General features: G+C 39.8%; 1 protein-coding gene across 2 annotated transcripts; it reads left to right on the top strand.

The window, feature by feature from the left end:
• The first annotated feature begins 442 nt into the window (after nucleotides 1–442).
• On the top strand, nucleotides 443–26,189 carry add3b (adducin 3 (gamma) b). Of its 2 annotated transcripts, none has more exons than XM_031757221.2 (15): nucleotides 443–673; nucleotides 8,608–8,838; nucleotides 9,994–10,138; nucleotides 10,802–10,953; nucleotides 12,219–12,299; nucleotides 14,402–14,551; nucleotides 14,861–15,004; nucleotides 16,172–16,270; nucleotides 16,892–17,065; nucleotides 18,722–18,982; nucleotides 19,190–19,306; nucleotides 20,049–20,138; nucleotides 21,937–22,060; nucleotides 24,209–24,304; nucleotides 24,426–26,189. In XM_031757221.2, the coding sequence occupies exons 2-15, from the start codon at nucleotides 8,638–8,640 to the stop codon at nucleotides 24,674–24,676; spliced, it is 2,085 nt and encodes a 694-aa protein (XP_031613081.1). In that variant the 5' UTR covers nucleotides 443–673; nucleotides 8,608–8,637; the 3' UTR covers nucleotides 24,677–26,189. The 2 variants fall into 2 exon arrangements, with proteins under 2 accessions (XP_031613081.1, XP_031613073.1); XM_031757213.2 differs by lacking the exon at nucleotides 443–673 and adding an exon at nucleotides 5,931–6,152.
• The last annotated feature ends 789 nt before the right edge of the window (nucleotides 26,190–26,978 follow it).

Consider the following 26,978-nt stretch of genomic DNA (forward strand, 5'->3'; position numbering starts at 1 on the left):
AATGCACTCTTCAAATGCCTGATGTATTCAGGTGGTGGTGCAGTACAGAGGGAGAGCAACACATCCTACTCACTCACTGTGAGAGAGTATGTGGGAGGAGGTGAAAGCATGCAGGCAAGAATTCACTGTGTGCAATGCCCTCCTCGAAAGCAAAATTTAGAACATGAGGCACACTCAATATGCAGAGGAAAAATATGCCTGGCAGGAGATTGCTGCAGTTTTTCTCCATTTATGGTTAGATACAAACGCAACATGTAATTCCTGCTTGATAAAGAAGCCTTTAAAAATAATGAAGTAAATCATACCTACTTTAGAGAAACTAGCCGGTGTAATATACAGATATAGATATGTATATATATATATATATATATATATGTATGCCGGGGTGGAAGCTTGTCCCTCCCATTTTTTTTCAGTGCAGTCCAGTCCATTCAAAATGCTTGGTCAAGTTTTCTTCCATTCCTTTTGAGAATAGACAGCCGCTGTGACAAGAGGAGCCGAGGGAGTTCAGGAGATCAGAGGCAAAGCAGCAGTTTCCTCTCTTCTGGGAAACCAGATGACCTTCTTCAAAGTGATAATGTAAACAGCTATCCAACAACGGCTGGAATCGTGGGAGTTTGAAATAAAACGTGAAGAATTCTCCTGCAGGATAAGTGTAGAAACAGCAATCAATGTAAGTTGTTTTCATTTACTTTTTTTTTTTTTACCTTTTTATCCATGAGAGCAGGCACTTGCTAGAGCTAAGATCAAAGCAAATAAGTTACATGACAGGGTGATTTTTTTTCTATGCAAGCTTTGAAGCTTTTGGAAAGGAAAGTGTATTTTTTTAGTACACTAATAACAGATAAAGGACACTTTATGGCCCACGAGAATGGGATTTCTTACAGCAACAGATTGTGATACATCCTTTGTGGAGTGATTTCTTTGTAAACACCATATGAAATTTCAGTTAATGATACAGCAAACCTGTAGATAGTTTTTGAGTTCCTGTTTTTTACAGAAAGACTGCGTTGCATCTCTTTTACTGCTTTTTCTAGATTTAACATGGTAGTCGACTGTCACTGCCTAACTGGCCTGTTTGCTGCAGCATGGTTACCTCCAGCTGCAGAGGCTTCAAACAGCTGTTTTCAATTAGCATCACTCTCCAGAAACATTACTCCGAACAAGCATTTGTTGACTTTAGATGTGGAGCTAGGGTAGCACGGGATTTCATAATGTGTGTGCCTGGTGATGCGAGTTATAGACGGCCATAAAACCCAAAAGCAGGTCGCGACCCAAACCCTATCAACCATGCAATCAATTGTTCCCGTTGCCGTTTACACTTAGACACAGTTTTCATTTTATGACGTTTTACGTTAGATTAAGTTTTACGCTGTCATCATCTCCTTGCGTAATTAATTTGATAATAAATGGCTTTTTCTGCACTGCATGTGGGTACTTTGTCAGTTTATAGTAAATGTCAGGTTTTTGCACAAATGTGAGAGGTTTATGGAAAATTTACCACATTACCACCTCATTTTTTCATAGTTGTGATTTGAATGTGACAACATGCAAGGATCTGTTAGCCAGGCCACCACCTCAGCCTCAATTAAAGTGAACCACACACAAACCGCTAGATCTCCAACATGGAGGCCATCCAAAGACAACCGCAGTAGGGACTACAGCCAGCTCTTCCCCTTAGGTAAACAAAGTCTGTCTCTTTCCATAGTGCTCCGACGTGTGTGTGTTTGAATATGTCTCCGGCAGTGTGTGATCATGCGTGTGCCGACGCAGTTCTACACGTAAATGCTGCGAAGGCACCGATCCAACTGTAACAATGTAAATTGTTTCAGGTTCAAAGTGCGCTCTGTTGTTGCCACCCACCCTGCTGAGTGGGAGTAGCACGGCCATTTTTAGCAAGACGTGGAGTGATATATATGTATGTGAAGTTACCAAAACAATGGCATTGTTTTGTAGTAGAGTTTTTCAGAAAACGAATGTGTATTTTTTTCTTTTACATCAGGAAGATGTCACTAGGAATGTTCTTGTTTCTGTTTGGGAACTTAGATTTGATCAAAGTTTAAAGGACCTTTGAATATGTTTTAGAAACTGACCATTTCAACAAGTCACTGACATAAATAAGGCTCTGACGCGTCTCTCAGCTTAAAAAATGTGAATTAAATAGAGTGCAGAACACTGGATATCTTTCTGGCAGCCAGTTCAGGTTGTACTCAACCTTTTGCCCTATGACAGCTGGGATAGGCTCCAGCATCCTTGCAACACTGAATTGGATAAGTGAAAGAAAATGGATGGATGGATGGATGGAGTTAATTCAGAGAGGCCGTGAAGTCAAGTAGCAGTAGAACTCATTCATGCCTATTTACTGATCTCAGTGACAGCCCATATCAATGCATCTAGTTGGCAAATCTCAAAGAGCACGTGCTGCTTTACTCTGCCTGTAGTTGTTGCCCATCTACAAGCCTCTTTGCAACCCACTTTCATCCCAGCTTCTCCTTTTCATGTTGGCTCTGATTTAATGCCATGTGCGGTGGACATAAAACAGAGCCATACCATGCAGATAGACAAAACTGAAAGAAATTAGACACAAATAAATTCTAAAAAAAAAAAAATCTTATTAATAATGTCTGCAAAACAGAATCACAAAATGTAGAGAAAGGGGGAAATAAGCAAAACTCTAAAACTCCCTATAAGTAATTATCAAATTTAGTTTAGATTCTGTAGCTTTATTTCTATACATATATTGAATACTTGGATCTGGGACAAAAATAGAGCTTTCCATGCCATTGTCAAATCCCAATAAGCAGCCAGTATCATTTATGCTGTGTTCAGAGGGTAAATGGGTTGATTATGTAAAAAAGAAAAAAGAACGAAAGGTGCCTCACAGAATCTGATGTCTGGCTGAGTGAGTGCAACGTAATGGTTATGACTAATATTTCAAACATGTCTGAAAGTCAGAGTTATGATTTAAGTCTTCAAGGTAATCAGCACAGAATGCTTTTGGTTAAAAGAGAAATACAACAGGTCTTTACCCGGTGGCTTAATTACAAAGAAGATCCATCAGTCATGCAGACGGGGTAATCAGGGTTATATTTATGAGATGATTAGTTCGACTCTCTGCATGTCTGTGAAACAGTACAGTTCTCGTCGAGTTCTCCTCTTTCTTCTTGATGCCATGTTATCTGGCACCGATTCTCTCTTTCCCTTACTAATTTTGCCTCAGACAGCATAAGCATTGGTTACCAAGGCAACCATGCTTGCAAGGACCTGAAACAAAGTTGACATTTTTCTCTCTCGCTCTCGCTCTCGAAATTAATCATCATGATAATGTTCAGTGCTAAATACTAGCAGTTTCTGACTGCTAAGGAAAAAGAAAACACTGATGAGGACTCTAAAAAAATAGCACAGCAGTTGCATTATGGGAAATGTATTATCTCATATTTTTGGCACACAAACTCGAGATATTTTTACCTCATGTTGATCTAACTACATTAATTATTACATTTTTAATCAACATAATAGTCATTTATTAATCATAAATCGGGCTTCATTGATGTGAATTACCATGATCTTGCCTTCTGATGAAGAATTTGGTTTTAATAATTGCTTGCAAGCTTAAACACTCAGCATTCAAACTATATATATAATTTCACAACAGCAGAAATTGTTCTTTGTTGTGTAATAAGTAGTTTCTTACCTTTTCTATCATCTAAAGGAAACTATTTAAACTACAACTCTACGTGATGCCCATACTGAACAATCTCCAGGCTGTGTTACGTACCTGTTAAAGAACAGAGATCCCTCTGTCAGCGTTTCCCTACAGAGAAAAGAGATAAAGCACTAGCACTGGTGTGATCATAACCCCCCAAGAAACCCATCAAGGGCAGAGATAAAAGATAAATCCACAGGTCAAAAGGTGGCTACACGCATCCCAACACGCTCTGCCTTCCACAGGGCCAGATATCTTTCTTAAGTTCAACCATGACATGACACTGATCACCATTCCCTGTGCCTATGTCTCCCGGGTTTTACTTTGGGTTTACTCCAGTTCACACGCTGGTCCCTCATCTAGCATGACACCCTGAAAGCTTTCGCCTACTCTTCTCTAAGCCTTTAGAAAAGAAAGTCAGCTGTGACTTTTTGCTGTCATGCTTTGCAGTTTTTCTTGAGTTTATTGTTCACTCTGAAATGGAGTTTGCTGTGTTTGCTTTACTTTCTGAGTTTTCTTTTATTTTTCACTTTTCACCACACAGTTAGTGGTTATAACTTAACTCTGACAATACCAAATCTCACCAGAATCTTCTGCAGGAATGTTTTTTCTTAGAGCAACAATTCTGAATCAGTATTTATATTGCATCTCTTTGATTAATCTTATAAAGAATTATATGATTATTTCCCAGAGTTTTACTCTACTGTAGGCTACATGCTTTCATTTGATCTATCCAGGCAACATTTGTGTGTCTGATTTCGACGTCACATCCAGCAGAGCAGTAGTAGGTTTGTGACAAGAAAAAGGTGTGATTCCAGTAGCGGACATCAGTATCCTCAGCAGTAATCTGTATGAATGAGTCGTCAAGTAATAACACCTGACATTTGGTGAGTTGCTTTCAGGATAGGCTGGCCTCACTGAAAAGTTTAAATAGCCAGCAAGAATGTGGTGCTTGGAAGGTGGGAGGATGTTGTGCGCAGACATTTAAGCTTGCATGTGGTTTCTGGTGGGAACCCTGCCAGTAACAGGGAGGCAGGGTTCCGAGCGGAGGGGGGAGTTTAGGGGGTCACGCTGCTCCAGAGTGAGAAAGTTCTGCTTTTCATTACATCAACCCATATGTCCACATATCTGCCCCGCCTCCGAGACTCCACTGTGTTTCCTGCAATTGTTGTGTCAGTCAGTGATCTAATCCTTCTCTCTCTTACATCTCAAAATCAAGATTTTGGTAAGAGTGTGTCCGATTGTGCGTGAATAAAAGCGGTAATACATCTGTGGGCTGATGGAAGCCGTACTGAGAAAATTGGAAATTCCAGACTTGCATTCATTTAACAAGGAGTGCATTTGAATATTGCTACACTAGGTCTCTGTAGAGGGTGACCAGCAAGGCAGAAAAGAGTGGAGAGGTGGCTGCTCTTTTTAACACAAATCTGCACAGCCTTGCATTCAGTTGTACTTTGATCTTATTCCTTATTTCGGTTGAGAGAACCATCTTATTTCACTTAAAGAAAAGCAGCGTGCCGGTGGGTGTCTGAAACAACCTTGCACAACAATGTGGCCGTTCGAAAAATATGATTTGCAAGTGCAGCCAGCACATTAAGTGATGGTCTTTTTTTACTTTACAAGTGAAGTGGGCATGCTGTGCTTGTGAATTCGGGAAAAGTAAGTGTGATGTGAATAAAATAATGAGAACTGTTATAGTCTCATCTTTGAGACACCTTACGAATTGCTTTCTGTAGGCAAATATGCTATATTGTGGAAACCTTTTTTTTGGGGGGGGGGGGCACTTATTCCAGCTTTGAATTATTCTGTTTTTGTATGATTGAGGCATACAGCTTTGATGTAAACCTCTTCTGAGCTGCAGTGGGATCACAGGCGTCTCGGTTATTTATGATATGAAGTGGCAGGAGTTAATGAATCACACACTGAGAGGCAGAGAGCAGGAGAGAAGAGTAATTTAAGAAAACACACAGACACACAAACTTTACTTTACTTCCTTACTTCCTTTAATCCTCACCAAAAATTCTTGCAAGCCTGTAAGATATTCTTTGGGGGGATTTTAAGAATAAGGTTTATTAAGGAATATTACAGGAAAGCTACAGTGTGGTTGTGAAAAACTAAGCTCTGAGTGGCCATGCTTTTGTCCCGCTCAATACAAACGCTCTAGTGGGTGGATAAGTGAAGTCACATGGTCACTTTTCCTCTTTCCCACACCAACACACCCACACCCTCCTCCATGCAGCCAATCTTCACTCTTCAACTCACTACTTACCCGCAGCGGGCAGCCTGCTTCGTCTGGATACTGTAGCAGCACAAGTTGCAAGCCCGTTTCCCCCCAAAACCATGCATCCGAACTGGGAATAATATCCGCGTGGCTCACCTTTATCCACGTTTCAGGAGATATTCGACATCGCGTCGCCCGGAGGTAGTTAGGAGAACTTTGCTTCAGGTAATTTTCAGCTTGCAGTAACAGTTTTACTTTTGGGTTCATGTGCTCGCTTTGATTTTTTTTTCTTCAGCTCGTACCTCCAGCTTTGGCTAATACATCCCCCTCTGCGTTACTTTTCGTAGCAGTAACGGTTAAAAGTTGTAATTTGATGCCACGCATCGAGTGGTTGATTACAGGCTGCCATGAAAACAACTGTGAGAGTGTTATTTCTGCTTTAGTGGAGTGAAATTGTTGCGTTTCCCGGCCTAATGTGAAGTAGACCTAGCTGTATCTCCCTCCACCCCCACATCAGGTAACACTGCAGCATCAAAGGCGCACGCTGCTTTTCAAAATATCTCATTTGCATGAGGCGACCAGGGCCGGCTCTAGCCTTTGGATTGGGTGCCCCCCGCCCCCCCGCGCTCTTTTAGAAAAAAATTGTTTTAGTTGAACAGCCTGCTCTGAGTTTGCTTTTCTCCCAGAACAGCTAAGATTATTATAATTAATTATAAACTCAAATCTACTGCCTGTCTTTATAAAAATGTTTAATTAGTAGATTCGTGATTTTAGACTTACTACGTCTGTGTGCATTTCCAATGCTTCTGGGCTATTTGCTGTCATATTTCAAGTTAGTTACTTTATCAATAGTAAAGTTGCATCCTATGTAGTTACTGGAACTGTCAATAATGATGACTTAAATGTAGGCGGATATATGACAAGAATGTTTAAATAAAGCTGTTTTACTGTTTTTGACTTGAATAAACCAGTCACATTTGTATTAACAGTAAAATAAAAATGTCTGGAAGGCAGATGTCAACAGTTGATTGAACAGTAAAGCCGGGGCTCTCTGTGTGACACCTCATTTGTTTGAGGTGAAGAAAAACAGATTTATTTAGTTATTTACGTGTCTTTTAAACAAACAAAGATACCACTGTGGTGTAAACGCCTGCAACTTTCTGCCTGTGGGGACACAAGTAGATGCTGTAGGTAACCCTGTGAAAGTTAATAAACTCAGAGGAAAGACAAACACAACTTTAGCTCCTGTTTATGTTTTGTTAAATCGAGATTATTGGCGAACCTCTGTAACTTCTTACAAACAAGTGTGTGTGTGCATAACTTTGGAAATTGTAAGTATGTAGATTGTTTCTGGAGCTGAAATGTTATCATAAAGTCTTATCATTTAGATTTCGTCCTGTGGACGAAAAAGGCCGTTTACCGATATCATTCTTTTCATAAACAAGGGGCTTTGAGGCTTCCTCTAATTTGGCTTGAGATTAGTTTGGGCAGTTTGGATTGTAGGCATGCTATCATGCACTGGTTACATGGATGGTTACCTCATGATGGCAGCCACTGTTTATTCCATCATCTTGTCAACAGTTCAGGGGATGGAGTTTGTGTTATTGTAGTTAAAAGACTGTTTTTGTTAATAAACTTTTTGCTGTAAGCATGATTTACCCAAAAAAAGAAAAAGAAAAGAAAGTGTGGCGTGCCAATTCCCCCCTGATATTATGCACCCTAGGCAACCACCTAAGCCCTTCATGCCTGGCTCTGCTGCTGGCCATGCTTTATAGCTTCTTGATGAACAGAAGAGTTGAAGCTGTTGCTACTTTCCTCTCACAGTGTATAAATTGGCCTCAGCCTGTGTGGAGAGGAAGGAGATGTTGAAGTTTGGTGCTAAAATCCACTAAGTAACAGAAAGCTGGAAATACTGCCTTGCAGTTGTATTTGTCTGCCAACCCGTAAGGCTGCAGTTTATATCCATGTCTGTCCGGACTTATACAGCATTTGTTGTGAAGAATCTGAAAGAATCCACGATAGTGTCACCAACACAACATAAGTTACCGAGTGATTTCCTGCTGAAATGAAATTCATGCCTAAAACTTAGAATAACTTGATGGTTAGATAAACTGTCGTTTCTGTTAGCAGACAATAAAACAGTGTTTACCTAATTGTGAATCAATGGATTGTAAACAATCTGTAAGTATTATTTAGCTGTTTAACTGTAAAGTTGCAACAAATATTTCTAAAACTTTGGTAAGTACTGTTTTGTTATGCAAACTAATGACCAGTTGACATAAACATTATTAATCATTTACTGTTGGCAGCGATTATTACAAAGTGTTGCCAGTGTTCTCTGAGAAAACATAATATACAGCTGAGGAATGATAGAGACAGAAATGTGTTGGTTCTGTGAGTGTTTGTGGGGAAGAGTAAGTAAAATGTACTGATCGCAATAAAAAAAAAATGCTATTATATTCACAGTAGCTGTGACTAACTTGTCATTTTTGCAAAGCACCAGCTTTGTCCTTTCAAAGCAGCACCAGTCACATAACAATAATCGCCTCTCTTTATCTCCTTCTCTGTAATTACATTAGTCACTATTGCACCCATACAGCATCTTTTCTGTTAAAACAACATCAGTTGCCTTGACAGCCTGAATGCGAAATGAGCTGTGATGTTTTCTCCTTTCTTCCAGAGGAAGAGTGGGAGGCCTTGCGGTGAGGATATGAGTTTGGTGGATGTGAGGCAGACGGTGGGGTCTCTGACCCTGGCCTTGTCCAGCAACGACTCCAAGGAGCGCTACTTTGACCGCGTGGATGAGAGCGACCCTGAGTATCTTCGGAGCAAGAATATGTCACCGGACCTGAGGCAGGACTTTAACATGATGGAGCAGAAGAAGAGGGTCACCCAGATCCTGCAGAGTCCAGTATGTAGCAAGCAGCTTCATACAAATAGCCTCCTACACACAAGCTTTCACTGTGTATGAGTAATAAACAGAGCTTTAAACCCCAGAGAGATACACTCTACCCTTTACTCAATGCTGATTGTAGTGCAGGTACTTTTTACGTTTATGTGCTGCGTTGTATTTTAATATGGGTTAGCTTTAGCTTACAGATTTAAGTGTAAAGGGTTCTACCATTGTTACTGTCCAGACGTCGTCTTATGATTGTTAATATTATTATTATTATTATCATCATCATTACGTTACTAAGGAGGTTAGTGTTAGTCTGCTTCTTTTTCTGTGTATCAGTGACTCATTTTTAAAGTTAAACTACACTAGGAGGCATTTTTCACTATTTTCATTAAAATCCTAATCGTAGCACTTCTTGTTGTCCTTAAGCTTATGTCAGTTTATTAGGTACATTTCGGTTAAGTTAATAATAAGACAGCACAGCAATAACTCAGCCTAAATAATGTAGAGATTCAGCCGAGGATATAATTTGCATCATTTAGAGATCTGTTCTGTTATGTGATCTGCTCTTGTTGACATAAGAGGGATGGACAGAATAATATAAACACCAGTGCATATAATACACAGTATTGCTTCAGTAAAAAATTGATAAAATGTAGAGCAAATGGAGGAGACGGCATACAGTCAGTATAAGTACAGGGATGTGAAATAAGTACACACCAATGAAGTGCATGGAAATAAGACGAGCCCACACTCATCTGTGATTGCATAACCCACCAAACAAGTGGAGCTCATCTCATCACCATGGGAACCGTGGTCGGATGAAGCAGAATGCCTGAGCTTAGTTGCAGCTCAGGGGAAAATGATGCCGTTTCAAGATTCACAGGCTACTCTTGACGCAAAAATTGATGGTCAAGTTTAATGCCAGCCCCTTCTTCTAATGAAACCCCTTTTCACAGATGTACACAAAGAGCTTTTTTTAGTGGTCTGGTGATTTGTGTATAGTTGTAATAAGGAGCATTTTAAAGCTCACTGTGCTTCCTGACACATCCTGTGAAGGTTTTGGAAGTAGGACAAAGATAGGCTGCGTGTATATGAGTTGCTAGGTTTTAGCTTGTTTGTACCTCATCTCCTACTATAAAAAAAAGTTTTATTTGGTTTTGTTTGCAGGTGTTTAAAGATGAATTAGAAGGTCTGATTCAGGACCAGCTGACAAAGGGCAACAACCCTACAGGTCTCATGGCACTGAGGCAGATTGCTGACCTGGTCATGGCCAGCACCACGGGAGGGGCAGGCCCCTTGACTTCTCCCATCAGTGAGTGGCCGTGTGTGCTCGTGTGCATGTCTGAATGTATCCATTTATGTCCCTTTCAGCCTGTTTGTCATTCAACGTGTATCCTGCGTCGGTGTGCATCAGCCAGACTGAATATCTTCATTGTTGGAGGCTGAATTCCCCAACTCCTGTGACACTCAACAACCCTGAAACAGCATAAAATGCTCAATAGTGCTTTTATTAAGTAGCTCTCATGGCCAGTCTGAGTAATCAAGTATAGCAGTTTGCAGTGTTCATTATACTGGCCTGACCTTTTACCCCTGTGTTTCAGTGGGAGGTCACAGAGCTGACACTGGGAAGTTATAGTTTTAGACAGTTTAATGATCAAAACTGTAAATGTTTGGAAAATGTAAGAACATGCTTTGAAGTGTTGAGGCAGACCTGCGCCTTTAAAAAACTAAAGTGGCTATAAAAGTTAATGCCCTGTATCATTAATGCCCTTATATGGTATTACATCCCCAAAATACTCTCAGATACACTTTGGGAATTCTGAGTAGGGCTTTTTTTTTTTTCAATCTTCAGCTGTGGAGACTCATGTTCGCCGGGATGTTTGACTTTACATACTGTGGAAACAAATCATGTAAACATGCTTGTACATGTTTTGGATGCTCTGCAATGTACTGATGATGTTATGTGTTGTGCCAGGCATCGGGATGGTGACCCCAGTCAATGACTTGTATGGCGTAGAGTCTCCCTCCTTTGCCAAAGGGGAGAAACAGAGTCGCTGCAAGCTGGCCAGCCTCTACAGGCTTGTTGACCTCTTCAGCTGGGCTCGCTTTACAAGCTCCTACATTACTGTGAGTACAACTTCACAATCATGCTCCAGTGCACACCTGCTTATGTATGCAGCACAAGGTTTGTGTTTCTTTATGTGTGCTCCTTGTTCTCTGGCACCTGGAAGGCTTAAAGGGGAATACCACTTTATTTTCAGAAACTATATATTATTTATGGCATAGAAAAGTAAGGTTTGTGAATATGAAGAGTTTCCCTAAGCGGGAATTCACAACCATACATCTGATGTACACCTTGGAGAAAATCAGAATCTTAGGTTCTGATATTCCCCAAAGACAAAGCGAAGAAAGACACTTTTATCAACCCGCAAACCGATTTTTGAGTTTTCCCAAGTTAAAAAAAAGAAGCTTTTGTCTGTGGTTCAGAGTTTCTTTACCCTTGACTTGGGAAAATGTGTCTTCCTTCTCTTAGACAGTGTTAACCCCTCTTAAAAAGAAAAAAAAACATTGTAAATGTAGAGATTTCATTCCTCATGGCAGCAGCAGTGGTTGTTGTTTTTTTGGGGGGGTTTTTCATTACCTAGACAAATGTTTAAAAATACCGTCTCAAAGATTTTACATCAGTTAATTTATATTAAAGGATAGTCACAGTGTATAAAGCCTGGTCACCAGTGGGCAATGCCTTGGCAACCATCAGTTGCTAAGAAAAAATGTGTGTTCCCCAACCGGTTTGCAAAAGGTTGCTGAAGTTTGCTGGCAGCAGTTAGGTGAGACTGGTTGCAAAGCGTTGTATGGTGCTACGTAAAAAACTATTGTCACCTATGGTTTGTGTAGAAGATGATGATTTGACTGCAACCACTCAGTGAGCAGTGGTGAAACTGAAAAGTGTGATAAATACAAAGGTGAAGCACCCTCTTTGTGACTGATTTCACCCAGTAACAGCCAGCAACCACTTACCAACCAGCTGGGGAATACACATTCTTACCTGGCAACTTGAGGTTGCCAAGCGGTCAATGATTTGTATCACCTGGGTCTGTGTGAGTGAGGCTTTATCTCTCACTGCTAACATTTATCTGCAAAACAAAACCAAAGCAATTTTTAAACATTTTCTGCCAATGAGTTTGAAATATTCCAAAGAGTAATGAAACCAGAAAGAGCAGCCACATTGATGTTAGATGAAGATACATATAGACTATGTAAAAACAGACAAAGCTCTTTTTGGGACTCCTGTTCTGAAGCCCCTGTTTTGCATTTAAATCACTGTCCTCGTGATTTTTGTACATCAAACTTGAGCTTTTCGCCACTTTACTCATGTGTTCATTTTGTCATAGGTACGTGTCAGTAAAGAGCAGGACCACATTCTCATCAGTCCACGAGGTCTTTCTTTTGCTGAAGTGACTGCAGCAAATTTGGTAAGGAAAGTAGTTGAGTGTGTTATTTTTAATTGGGAATTTAATAGTTTTAGCACTACAGATGGCAGTTTATTCGGCCAATTCTGATTCCCATTTATTTGTAATACCAGTTTCTGTTGATTTCGATTTTCTTTCTGAGAACTAACTAAAAGCATATACAGACAATAAAGTAACTTTTCATTAAAGCCAAATATTATTTTCATGATTAAAAGAAATGAGTAAACTTTACAATTTGCCTCAAACTATAAGTTATAGGATCTTATTTTGAACAAGTGAAAATAAAGTGCTTTGCTACTGGAAAGGGGGACAAATAGTTAACTGAATTAGTTGCCGCACACTCACCTTTACCATATACATATTTTGCCTTCCAAACAAAAGCAGTTGCAGCAGCTTCATATAACAAAACAAACGTCCGGTACTTAAATCGTTTCTAGTATTCCGGTATTTTATTGTAGGGTCTCTACCTTAAAATATAAAACGTCTCGAGGCAACTGCAGTAAAATTGTACTGAATTAGCAGGATATTGACTATTTTCTCTTGTTCACTTATCTCCATTTTCCTCACGAATGCTTTGATCTGTTGCTCATGCCAGGCTGAGATCTGATTAGCTTTAGCTTTAGCCACTTGGCCTTTGTTAGCTTCTTTAAAATGTCCATGTTCAGCTGGGTGAAAATGATTTAAGTGCCTCATTAAGACCAACCGTGGTTTATTTTGGTGAACCTTGTGTCTTCACTCACAGTGATGTGTTTCCACACTAACACCATTTTAGTGTGGCTGTGAGTGTGCTGCATGTTGTATATGCATGAAATGGACCAGTTTGTAATTGGACATATGGTTGGCTGACCAGCTTTTCACTGGTCAATACATACATCTCTATTTATGACATGTACCTGGCAACAGATGTGAATTAATGTCACTGTTTTTGTCTGAAATCACAACTAAAGTCAAAGTGACAAACGGGTTCTGTAAGTGCAGTAAATGTGACTTAAGGAACAAGCTAAAAGCTGCTGAGAGGCTAAACTAGGCCTCCCTCATTGTGTGACACATTTTTCAATAATAATGATTGGACTTAATGTAAAGTACACAAAATCATTCAGCAGTCACAAAAAAGGGCATTCACCCACTCCTCCTGCAGCTGACAGGTGAACAGGTACCACCCCAATAATGTGACCAGCCATAAAGTTTTACAAAATGATTTGAAGCAGATACACAGACGCTTTAAACATCAGAAATCACACAGTTAACAACAGCATAAAATCTGTGTTTGTGCTCTGTTATGACTGGAAGGCTCAGTCACCTGTAAATTTTACATTATTGTCAGTCACCTGGTTGTAATACATACTAAGTTGGCTCGTTCTCTTTCATGCAGTGGTCTAACACTACCTGACAGCTGACGCACTCTAAAAGCGTTCGTTTTTCTTTAATGTTAGCTTTTGGTTTTTGCAGTTGTCATTCTAAAAATGAAAAATAGTCAAGAGCTCAGATCCTAATAGGATCTTTATTTGATTTACTTAAAGTAAAGCAGTGTTAAATGAAGTCAAGTTCATTAAAAATGAATCCGAAACCAGTCATAGTTTTGGGGAAATTCGTTAATTTAATTGACTGTTTGATTTTGAGATAATGGGATATCAAAGAAAGGATATGAAAAGTATCCGACACACAAGTGTGGTTCTGTTCTGTTTCCTGTCATCCACTTCACACTGTTTCACTGCTCGACAGGATACAGAAGTAGTCATAATGCCCCCGCAAAAATGAAGGAAAGAAAAACAACACTGTATATTCTAAACTATTAAAAGAAATACACTTCTAAAGAGAAGAAAACATTCTGCTAGACCTTAAACATGCACACAATGTGTACTTGTAATTAACAATTGTAAACATGACCTTGTTTAGACACAAACTCCACAGGGTACCGTTAACGGTTCAGTCACGCTGCAGGCAATTATTACCTTAAGGTTTATAGTGTTATAAAAAAAAGCAAACCAGAGTTGGGTATTCTTTTAAAGTACTACACCTACAACTACTGCCGACAATACTAAACAGCTAGCTCCCATTTATCACAAATCTCTGCTTGTTGTTTGTTTGTTTTCTCCAATATTTAGGTGAAGGTCAACATAATTGGTGAGGTTGTAGACCAGGGTTCTACTGATCTGGGCATCGACCAGTTTGGATTTGCTCCCCATTCTGCCATTTATTCAATGCGCCCTGATGTGAGATGCATCATCCATACACACACCGCAGTTACAGCTGCTGTAAGTACGCTCGGGGCAAATATTAAATGAGCTTCATTTTAATCAAAGCTGCTGCTAAATACTTGCTTTGGTATTACATGAAGAAGGCTGAGTTAAAGGCAGCCCCCTGCATGTCTAGTTATTTTAGATGCTGGCAGTCTGTAATGCAGTTTCTGTTCTCTCTTTTTTTAACCATTTTCTTTGAAGCTTTGCTATAAAATGCACAGCACATGATGTGTGCACCATTTTATTTGTGCCTGACAGCGAAAAAGGCGCCTCTGTTTATGCTGGTGTGTCACACGCTTAGTTGTTTTTATCCCATGCTAACAGGTGTCCTCGATGAAATGTGGAATCTTGCCCATTTCCCAAGAGGCTTTGCTTCTGGGAGACGTGAGCTGCTTTGGTTACCATGGCAGCCTGGATGATAAAGAGACAAAGGTGGAGTTTCAGAAAGCTCTGGGCCCGACTGCCAAGGTACTGTCAAAGCAAGGCACTCCATTAGTGGCAAGCTCACGTTCACGTGGGACAGAGTGGGCTTATTATATTGTACTGTATGCACATGTGCTGGGGGTATTTGTACCACTGGTTGGTAACTGTAAATAGCTGAGTACACTAGAATATTTGGTTTATTTAGATATGGAGTGTAGATACAACAAATAGTCTTAAGCAGTTTGTTTAGCGTGTTTACCCATTTACATAAATAGATTAAATATTAGAAACACCTATTTAGGAACTACTCTGACATTTAAAGTAAAGTTAGATGAGACAATGCCGCTCTCATGTCTGCCACGCAATCATTGCAAGGAGATGACCAAACTTTTAGAGGTGGAGGCTGCTTAAACCAGCCGATCTAAGATTGTTCTAGGGCTCCCAGCCCAGAAATAGTCTGGTCTACCAAAGTGTTTTTCCTTGAAGCCTGCCTATTTATTCTTTTTTTCCCCCCCCAGTGGTCGTCCCATATATTTAGACTATGCTGAAAACTACAGCTCTGTGACTCATTTTTATTTATTTATTTATTTTGGATCTCTGATAGTTGAAGAATGCTGCATATCACTGCCATTTTTTTAACCCGCCATCTAAAGTTAGGCAGTTTTATAAATATATCACCAAATGTTAATGCATTACTCAAAAACAACACAAACTGAATCGTCACAACCAGCTTTTTAATGTGCTGAACAATAACTACAAAGAGGGAAAGTTAGAAATGCTTTAATATCCTTGTCTGTACCAGATGGCATCCCTGGATTGCCACAATATTAGTGTGAAATGTAATGCTGAGAGCAATATTTGACTTGGGTCGACCAGTTAAGCAGCAGTCACAACATATTAATATTGCAGATATCTCATATATTAGTAACAAAAGAGCCATAATGTGCATGAACATAAACTCTAAAAGTGCAAAAAGAAGCTTTAATAGGCAGATTTGTTACTGTTGGACAGAACGAGCCTACTGTACTGCAGTCTTTATTTTATTTCAGCCGTAGCCTTGTATGGAACAGACAAATGTGAGAATGTCATTGAGCTTCTCGTCTAATGAATGCATTCTTAAAAGAAATGTCTAATTAAGCTTTTAATCATAGCCATATATTTTTCATTAATGCACAATCAGGATGTACTAATGTGGCAGTTTGTGTTTTTCAGCTGATGATCCTGAGGAACCACGGCCTTCTGGCTTTGGGAGAAACAGTAGAAGAAGCTTTCCACTATATGTATCACTCACAGCTCGCCTGTGAGATCCAGGTATAAAAATCTTTATTCTTGATCCTACCTGCCCTTGGTAATGGAGTGTAATTGCGCCATTCAGGTCAAAGCAATTGGTTAACTTCGATGTGGCCTTTCTTTACACTTCATAAGTCAGTTTTATGTGTGTGAGTCACTGATATTATTTTCCAGCCTTTATTTGTTGAAATGTTTTTCCCCTCTGTCTACAAATGAGTCAGACACATAAAACAGAGCAGTGACTGAAATGGAGGCAAAGCTAATATCAAGCATACTGCTTGCTTGAGTAAACCTGAATCAAATATGTGCTAGTGATCTCTGTTTACAGACAGGTGGAACCCCGCAGTGTTCCTGAAACACTCCTGTTGCTTTGTGCAAGAGATCCTTTTGCAGCGATTTTTGTTTTCTCGACTCTGTTGGTTTTTCTGTCATTTTCGACGTATTCAGAGTTCACCTCACTTACAATTGTTTAATTATATAATTCTATGATGGATTGTTTTGAAATGAAAATGATGTGACTCAGAAAAGAAAGTTTTAGAATTAATCTCCAATTTTTACGAGTGAAATCCTCAGTAACTGCACCGAATGCCAAGTGAAAATTGTATTAACACAATCTTTGATGGTATGAATGGCTTTGTTTAGGTGAACGCTATGAGATGTTCAGGCGGCGCGGACAACCTCGTTCTATTGGACAGGGACAAGTTTAAGCCCCTGACCCAGGGAGTGGCCACTGCCGGTGTCGTCATAGACAACGAGGTCAAGTGGAAAATAGGCGAGGCAGAGTTCGAGTCTCTTATGAGGATGCTAGACAACCTGGTGAGTGAACCCTGACCTGTGCCTTTTACCCACGATGCTTTGAGTTTCCTGTTTCACATGCTTCCTCGGGAAGTGGCTGATTAGAGGACACAATGAAACTTCATGTATTTTTTTGTTTATCTAATCTTAAATGGGTTTTTTTGTAATTGGCTCATGTTGTTTTATGATATTTGCAGATTTCATTTCCTAATATTCAGGATACTGTTGTTCTAGCGGTGAGAACAGAACTCCTTCTGCTGGGCTTTGTAAAACCACACACCCTGATTTTTATTTATGTATTTTTTTTTAAGCCTCACTGATAATGCCCAGGCCCTGACATGTTTTGTGGACACAGAAGATGTCAGACTGTCTGCTCGAGTCGCCTTCCTACTAACAGCTCCGGCTGGAACAGACTGCAGCTGTGTTAGCTCTGTGTGATCAGAGATCGCCCACCCTCTCAAACATAGCTTCCAGATGGTGAGCCGTGCTGCGGGCAGTTACAGCCACACGGACCACACAGCCACTTAGTGCAATAACTCCCGTGTACTCAATTTGGAAATAGGATTTGGCATTTTCTTCCAGACTGTTGAGTATGCCACTGGGCGAAAATGCCAGCGCAGTCGTTGCAACTGGACGCCTGACCTTCCCTGACAGAGGGTGGAGTTTGATTGTTGCGGTGTCAGAGATGATTCCCAAACAAAGACAACATAAAGCTGAGCTGCGCTAAAGGTCACAGCTAATGATGAAGGAATGGTACCTGACAGAAGGTGATTTAGAAATTGGATTGCACAGTTTTAAAAACATTTTTTTTAAAAATGCTAAAAGGAAAGACTGCGTTACTTCTCTAAACCAAGCAATGAGATGGAAAGGTGAAACCGATTAGGGGTGTGGATGAGGAGTTGGCCTTTTAAAGTACCTGCTTAATTAAAAATATCCTATCTGTCCGTTCACCTTTTCATTATATTAGATTCTGTCACACATGTTGGCAATAGTTACTGTAGCTCTTGTACTCTTTTGTACAGTTTGTGCAGAAATTTATGATGATGAATGCTACGACTGATACACCCTGAATTGTATTTGTTTACTGTGTTTCAGTCACACTTAAAGCATTTGGAAACTGAGCTTTGGTTTCCACTGAACGGCTCTGTGAAAAATGGCTTGCTGGCACTGCGACGATCAAAGCTCAATGCAGAGGGGATTTTTATTTTTCATTTATTTATTTTTTGTGGCAAACTTGTCAAATTGCCTGTGCAGAAATGCCAGTTTTGATTGTTTTTAATGTAGCGTTATACTACTTTTCTTCAGACCACACTTTTCTACATACTGCAAGGACCCATCACTAGTTTTCTAGTTGTCTCCCTCCGTCTTTGATGTATTGTTAACAACACACTCCTTCAAACCAAAGTTGTGTCTTCTCCCTCTCAAACTGGAGGCGTCTGCAAAAATGCTGTTTGTGTATATTGCGTTTAAATATTTAAAAGTATTGTGTAAGTGGATTCTGGGTGGCCTGTGAATCATTTGAATTGTGGGGGGTTTGGGGTTTTGGGTTAATATTTCTTATTTATCCCATGAGCAGAGAAGAATAGTGCAAAATATTTCAAAGACTTTAACTTCTGGCAAAGGGAAACTCTCGGTGCGTGTGCCGCAATAATATTTTCTCCTTGTGTAACGTGCTAGGGATACAGAACGGGCCATTCTTACCGGAACCCCATTGTCCGTGAAAAACCCCGGTCTAAGAACGACGTCGAGATCCCCGCCACAGTGTCGGCTATGCCGCCAGAAGACTGTGAGCTTGGCCTGCGGAGCCCCTTCAAGTTTATGGCGCAGAAACAACAGAGAGAAAGGACCCGGTGGCTTAATTCACCCAACAGCTACTTGAAGGTCAATGTTCCTGAACAGTCACCCAGCGGGGACGTGAGCCCGAGGACAAAAACCATGGTGTGTTGATTTTATTGTCAAAGTGTAAGAGGAAATGAAATGATTTGATCCTATCTGCTTTGGTGTCCTGAGCAAGCTCTTTTTGAGGTGCCCATTTTTATCTGTGTTAGCCTGCCCTCTTGTGGCAAGTTTTTTAAATGTACTTTTTATACTCTGAATTCTTGGTATTAATCTATGTGTGTGTTTGCTTTATTTAAATTCTCTCAGTGGATGAAGTCCTCACAGCCAGGCAACAGCGTTGGCACCCCAATAAAGATTGAAGACCCTAACCAGTTTGTCCCACTCAACACTGACCCCACTGAGGTTTTGGATAAGAGGAACCGGGTCAGTTGAAAAATGATCACATTTTCCACAAGATTGCCCCCAGATGTTACAAACCTGGGCAGTAGAAATGCACAAAGATTGTTTTTCTTTTCTTTTTTCAGCTCATGTTCATTATCTAAACTACTGTTAAACTGTTTATTACTCTTGTTATCTTTAAAATAAATTACAAAAAACCATGAAAGGGGACATTTTGAAAACCAGATCGTTCCAAAATATCCAGTTTTCTTTGGTAAATGTCAGTGAAAAGCATAAAATCATGTCATCTTATAGCCTGAAATGACAAGAAACAATCAGTTAATATAAACCAATTGATTAATCTGTTGGAACAGCTACACTGTCATTTGAATGTCGGTTATAGCAGCGGTCCCCAACCTTTTTTGCGCCACGGACCGGTTTATGCCCGACAATATTTTCACGGACCGGCAATGAGGTGTCGCGGATGAATACAACAAAATAAAACTAGTGCCGGTACCGAAAAAAAGAAGATTTATTCATAACACACGTGAAAAGACCCAGGAAAACCGAGTTAACGATAAAAACGATAACAAAATAACGCTGAAAACCGATTAAAAACCCTGAAAACCATACATTTCACACCTGAGCCTCAACTCTCGCGGCCCGGTACCAAACGACTCACGGACCGGTACCGGTCCGAGGCCCGGGGGTTGGGGACCGCTGAGTTATAGTATCTAATAACCAAAACCCTTAAGCTGAGATTCCTTTGTTGAATATGTTTGTTCAGATAAAAGAGCAACACAGAGGCGACCAGATGACCCCGGGACCTAAATCTCAGTTACTGGCAGGCATTGTTGTGGACACCATACCAGGACCAGTAAGTTTATGTATCATTTGTAAAAATTGCAACATTAGCAGCTGGATTTCATGATGCAGTGTGTGTCATGGTATTTTAGCGTGTTTTACATTTGCCTAGCAAGTCTGAAAATAACCCACAACTCAACCCACAAATTGCTGCTCCACTCATGAATACATTTTTCTTATAAAAATGGCTTTCCAACGGTACAGGATTTATTGCTAAGAATCATTGTTAAAACAAAGATATAATCAACCAAACACAAATTTGTGGCCTTGTATATGGACTTCACTCCATATACAAGTGTAACATTAGATTATAGCTTGTTGTTTACCCGCCTATGTTTCTTAAACCGTTCAGTTACGAGTTGGTGATCCAGGAATTTTGACTCAGTCATCTCTCCAAATTAGTATCAGGTGTAGTGCCTGTGGTCTTACTTAGTTAAAACATTGTTTCAGACTACACCACACACAGCAGCATTGTTCATCGGGATCATGTGACACGACTAAAACAAGAGTTGTTCAGGAATGGTTTGAGGAATTTGAGTCCGTTGATCTGCAGATCTTTCAGCTTTGGAGGCTGATAAATGTCAAGATTACTAAAAAAAAATATGTAGGCAAAAAACCAGAACACACAGAAGTAAATGAATAACACACTAAAATATTCTGTCTGTCGTGTTTATTGAAATTTGAAAAAGGTCACACATTCTTGTAGATTTTGATTGCAGAGGTTAACGCAGTGTTTACATTTATTTCCTTATGAAAGCAAATCAAAAATGCAAATATTGTGCAAAGAGGAACTAAATGCGTAAGATTTTTAATTATGTAGATTGTGCAAATTAAACAAATGTATCAACAGTCATGATCCTTCCATAAATGCTAATTGGAACACATTCACAAAAAGATTGTGATTATGTGTGATTTTATTTTGTAAGTAAATAAAATATAATGCAAAGAATGTTTCTAGCTATAAACATGCAAAGAATTTGAAGATTTTACCATCTATGGTACGCGATAGGATTAAAAGATTCAGGAAATCCGCAGAAATCTCTGCATGCTAGCAGCAGTGCTGAAAACCAGTAATAAATCATCTTGATCTTTACATCCTCAGGCAGTAGTTGTGTAGTGGAAACGAGTGCACGGGCTTGGGAGCACATCAGAAAACCACTCCGTTGCATTCAGAAATGGAAGTTGAAAGGAGTTGGTGCAACTGCACATGTGAAGGCACCATTAATAATGAATGATATTTGGGTTTTAGAGCAACATATACTGCTATCCAGATGCTGCATTTGTTTTTTTGTTTCATAAGGGAAGCCTTTCCTTATTTAAGCAAGAGATTTCTGTGCGTGTGATATCAGCGTGGCTCCATCATGAAAGGGTCTGGGTGCTAAACAGCCATGTCTGCAGTCCAGTCGGTTACCAGTTGAACATTTGGCACTTAATGAAAAAACAAAGAAGAAGTCCTTCTATAGTGGAGCAACTGAAATCCTTCACCAAGTAAGAAGGGGGGGTGGGGGGAGGTGGGGTGCTTTGATAACTGTACAACAGTTTATGTCAGAGCTCAAATGTTTACAGAGGGTTTTAAAAGAAGAGGTGATGCAACACTGTGGTAAACATGCCCCTGACCCATTTTTGCTTTTAAGAAAAGGAGTTACCATTATTACATTTATAAAGCCCCAATATATAAAAAAACAACAAATAAAACACACAAAATTTTTTACTTTCAACATTTGACATTCAACAAACTGTTTCAACCTTTTGGAAATAATATTGTGCATCAGCTGACTGCAACGGCATCTTATGTTTTCCCGTGTCTTTAGGCTTTCATCATTGAGGATGAAGAGCAGACCCGCTCTCTTCCTCCCAATCCTTTCAATGATCTCACAGAGAAGGAGCTGGAAGAATACAAGAGCATGGTAGAAAGAAAGCAGCAAGGCCAAGAAGGTACTGTTCTCTATCCTTTATACATTAGTCAGACGCTTTACTGAGTTTGCTGTAGTTATTGTTGCCACACAAGAATTGTGCCATTAGCTTACACTCAAGCCAGTTAATTAGAGCCAGCTTGTCCTGGGTGGAGGAAAGTTTGTACTGGAGGAAAGAGTTTCCTACTACTTCCTACTGGTGAGAGATGAGCTGTAGAGATACTCGCTGTGTCAAACTCCTTTTGTCTCATTGTGATTGTAAACAAGGGGAAATCTGTGTACAGGAAGGAAACATCTCTGCAACTGTGCATCAAAGTAACTCCTTTGTTATTCTCCATCACAGAAATGCTTCACTATTGGAACATGTGAGCTAAGAAAACTATGCAACAAAGTTGTTAAAATGTGTTTTCAATACTTTTAGTTTGCATTTTGCATGCTGGCAGCATGAGTGTAGTGAGGTTTTTGGTAGAGTTGGGGATGTAAGTATTTGGTATACATGGTTAAGCAATGCTATGGCATAAACATGTATGGTTGCCAGTGGAACTGGGCCACTAGTGTTTAATGATGATGTAACTGCTGATAGAAGAAGCAGGATGACTTCTGAAGTGTACAGGGCTGAACTCTCTGCTCAGATTCAGCCAAATGCTGTAAAACTAATCGAAGCGTGCTTCACAGTGCAAATGGATAACGACCCATAGCATACTGCGAAAGCAACCCGAGAGTTTATAAAGGCAAAGAAATGAGATATTCTTCAATGGCCGAGTCAGCCAGCTGATCTAAACTCAATAGGGCATGCTTTTCAGTTACTGAAGACCAAGCTGAATGCAGAAAGACCCACAAACAAGGAGCAACTGAACGTGGTTGCAGCGAGGCCCTGGCAGAGCATCTCAAGGGAGCAAACACAGGATTTAGTGATGTCCACGAGATCTAGACTTCGGGCAGTCATTGACTGCAAACGAGTTTCATCATTAGTTTGTTCAATTATGTTTGAGTCGTACTGTGTATAAAAATGACTGCAATTTGCAAACTGTTAATGCGATACTTTAGTTAAACCCCTTTCCTTAAAGCTGAAAGTCTGCACTTAAATCACATACTGAATGTTTAACTTAAAATCCACTCTGGGAGTATACAGAAACAAAATTACAAAGGTTTTGTCAGGGCCGAAAAATAATAATGGATTTAATGGAATGCTGCATCTCAACATTGACCAGATAGTGACAGAAAAAGGACATCTCCTAACCTTTTAGCTTGTGCAACCATAAGATTGTACAAACATTTTTCATGGTAGACATTAATGGAATCCCTGCTAATTCCTAACACAGTTGTAAATGATGACCAATCAGATGCACTGTTCATACCTTTGTTTGTGGAAAGAGGGGTAGAGCTAGTTGCTTTTAAAAATACTACAGAGGAAGGATAAAAATATTATCTGGGCTCGTAATATGGCGTAACTGTCGTTGAAAGTAAAACCAGTATAAGGCAGTCATGGTGGCAGAAAACAAAGAACAAATATTGCAACATATTTGAGCGGTCCCCAGGGCGTTATCCATCACTAGAAACAGCTGTGATAATGAGGAAGGAGAACCCACACAGAAAAGATAAAGTCATAACAGGAATGATAGCTTACTTTTATAACTGATACGGTCTGATCAAGAAGTCAGTGTGGTTTTCTGCCTCATTGATTCCACAGCCTCAACATCCACACAGTACAGGAAAGCCCAGTATTAGATATTTCAAGTTTTCAAACTAAAACTGGGACAGCAGCATTTCTAAAAGTCTCTTTTTTTGGTTTCCTAAAACGTGGGGGTGTCGTGGGCACCGAAATGTTGCTAAAGTAAATGATATTAGTGTAAATGTGCCTTTGATCATGGCTCTGGATGCACAAAGGGAAGTCCTCTGAAAAGTGCAGTGCTGTGGTCAGTTATACACCCATACCTTCTTTGCTGTAAGATTGCAAAATGTGTGCTGCTGGGGAAAATGTCTAATGATTGATTCCCAGGACATTTGTTCCAACAGTCCCGTTCTCCCTCTGAATGAATTGTGTAACCTGTTAGCTGTTTGTAGAGTGCTAACATCAGCTTGGGATTTTATTTGTTCATATAATAGCCTAAGCTGACTCATACCTGCTTTGTTGGATGACTGACCCCTATGAGCTTCAATCCTTTTACAGAAGATGATGATGCCACTGATGCAGATGAGATGACCACATTTGATGGCTCGACTATCTCCCTCTCCCTCTCTCCCATAATGACGCCAGCTAAACAAGGTAATTAGCAAGTGAAGGGGTGTTTCAGTTTGTGGAAAAGGACAAGAAATGCCTCAAATGAAATGGATAATTTAACGTGTTTTTATTCGCATCCCTCTCCGTTGGCTTCATCTCGTGACAGACACAATACCCAACGGGAAAGACCACTTGGCAGAGATGGAGGAGGATCTGAGCATTGAGGTATCCAAGCTGAGCGTGAGCACTTCAGAAACGGTGGAAATCTCCATAACAACGAAGGAAAAGACGGGGGAGCCTCAGACCCCGGAGAGCCAAACCAAGTCCCCCAAGAAAAAGAAAAAGAAGTTCCGCACACCTTCATTCTTGAAGAAGAGCAAGAAAAGGAAGGAGGAGAAAGAGAAACCAGAAGCGTGAGCGAATGAACCCGAAAAGCAATGAAAACGTCTGAATTGCCTTCCTAATTTTCAGTTTGTTGAAGGGAAGTGATATAAGCCCCCCAGGACATTGTTGTATTTGAACACCCAGTCCCCCTCATTCACAGCTATTATTCAATGTGAAAGTTTTTCAGAGATGTGCCAGTAGATGGTAATGCGGAAGGTTTAATTTCCTGTGAGATTTCATTTGACCACTGAGGGCTCAGCAGAGTTTCATCAAATCAAAATGCAATGCAGGACTGTTTTGGTTTTGGTTTTTCATTCTTGCCCATATTTTTTAACGGGTTTTAGAAATAGGCATCAAAGGAGACGGGGGTGACTCAGAGCCCTAGAGAGCCAAACACAGGCCAAAGCTCTGAAGTTAATGCATCCGATTGGACGTGTTACATATTTGTGAATTTTTTTTTTCCCCCTTTTTGCACAAGTTCACTGTTGAATGTATACTGACAGCTAAGAAAATTGTTTAACAATTTAAAAACTTTAACTTCCATACCAGTAGTGTAACAGCGGCTGAAGATATTCAAATTATATGACGGTTAGACTTATAAGAAGTACGAGTTGTAACTGAACATAGTCATAGTTCTACTACCTTGTAATAATATATGTGGGTTTATATTATAGGTATTAACATTATAGTGTTTGAGAGATGATTTCTTTGTTTATTTACATACTAACTCTTATACTTAACACGCAGTGATGGATAATTCAGTAATAATTCATGTAGTTTTTAACATTATGTGGTATTGTTCCCATGGTTGCTGCTTTATTGTAATTGTGACAAGGAATTGACTGTGACTATCAGAAAGAGCTCAGCAAAGCGAGGATTGCCGCACGTTGTTTAGGAGTGACAAAGCGTGACTTTTTACAGAACTGACGGGAAAATCGCTTCATTGGATGAGAGTGGCACGTCTGCGCTGCAGAAAGTGAAATGAATGTGACGGATGCTGACGGCAGATTTTGGCTAAATAGTCGGCTGATGGCAGTGTGATGCGGAAAGCTTTTCTTTGTAGCCACTGTTAGTTTGATATAAAGTATATTAGAGGGCCATATATTTACATCCCAGTCAATAATGTGAATGATTTGTTTAAACCCAAAGGGAGTGAATTCTTTGCCTTTGTAAATAGTTTTCTTTTTTTTTTGTGAAGTTCTTTTGTTACGCTAAACCAAATGTTAAACAATGAAATATAGAGATGTGACAGTACAATCAAATAACAATATTTTAACACTTCCTCTATTGTTCTGGTTTTTTACCCACCTTAATTAAGCTCCTTATTTACTGAACATGCAGAGCGCTTTGTGTTTACAAACTGTATTACTTGTGTAATTAGTGTGCTTAATGCTGTTCTTCCTCTGTTGTTTACATTGCTGTTTGTATCACCTAGTTTTTTCCCCATCATGCTTTACATGACAGTCACCTTGCTTCAAAGTCAGCCTTTTAACAATGCCTTGATTTAATGACCTGATTTAATAAAAGCTGGGATATGTTTCCATAACTGTTGTGTTTCTGTCTTGGTTATTAGCTGAAGGATGCTCGATCATTTAAAGCAGTGGTTCCTGATGGTTTTGCACGCAGAATTTTTATACAGTCAAAATTTTACATGAACTGTTTTCATCATTAAATCGCTTTATTTGAACTCATCTCAAAATAGATCTGTTTGATGTTTAAACTGAGATATCTACAACTTTAAACTATTCACCAAGTGCATTTAGCTATGACTCTGTTTAGCAGTCATTTATTTCATGACTTGGTGACAAATTTCAACTTTTAATCCACTTTGTAACATTTTACACACACTTGTGGTAAAAAGTGCACCATTTGCCACTTCTAAAGTATTACATATCAGGACATTATCTAGTCCTTATTAGACCTTAAAATTAAGTAAATGCTTCAAATGAGCAACAACATGAGATTTATTATACTGCATCACTATTTTTTTTAACTGAGCAAAATGCAGAAGCAGTGTGTGGAAAAGTAAGTACTTCCTATGATTCAACACCTTCAGCAGCAAAACTTGTAATTGTTTCCTGCATGACTTTAGTCTCTGAAATTGCTGAGGAATGCAGTGGGATCATTGTCCTGTTGCACCACTCTGAGTTTTAGCAGTTGAACAGATGGCCTCACATTTGACTCTAGAATATTTAGGTATACAAAGGAGTCCATGGCTGACACAATGACCGTAAGGTGCCCAGATCATCTAACTTCAAAACAAGCCCCGATCATCACCCCTCCACCACCTTGCTGTTTTGGTTCTCTCCAAGTGTGGAGCTGCGCAATAGCCGCA

This window comes from Oreochromis aureus, linkage group 13 (assembly GCF_013358895.1).
Source record: "Oreochromis aureus strain Israel breed Guangdong linkage group 13, ZZ_aureus, whole genome shotgun sequence".
In the NCBI taxonomy this organism is placed as follows: Eukaryota; Metazoa; Chordata; class Actinopteri; order Cichliformes; family Cichlidae; genus Oreochromis; species Oreochromis aureus.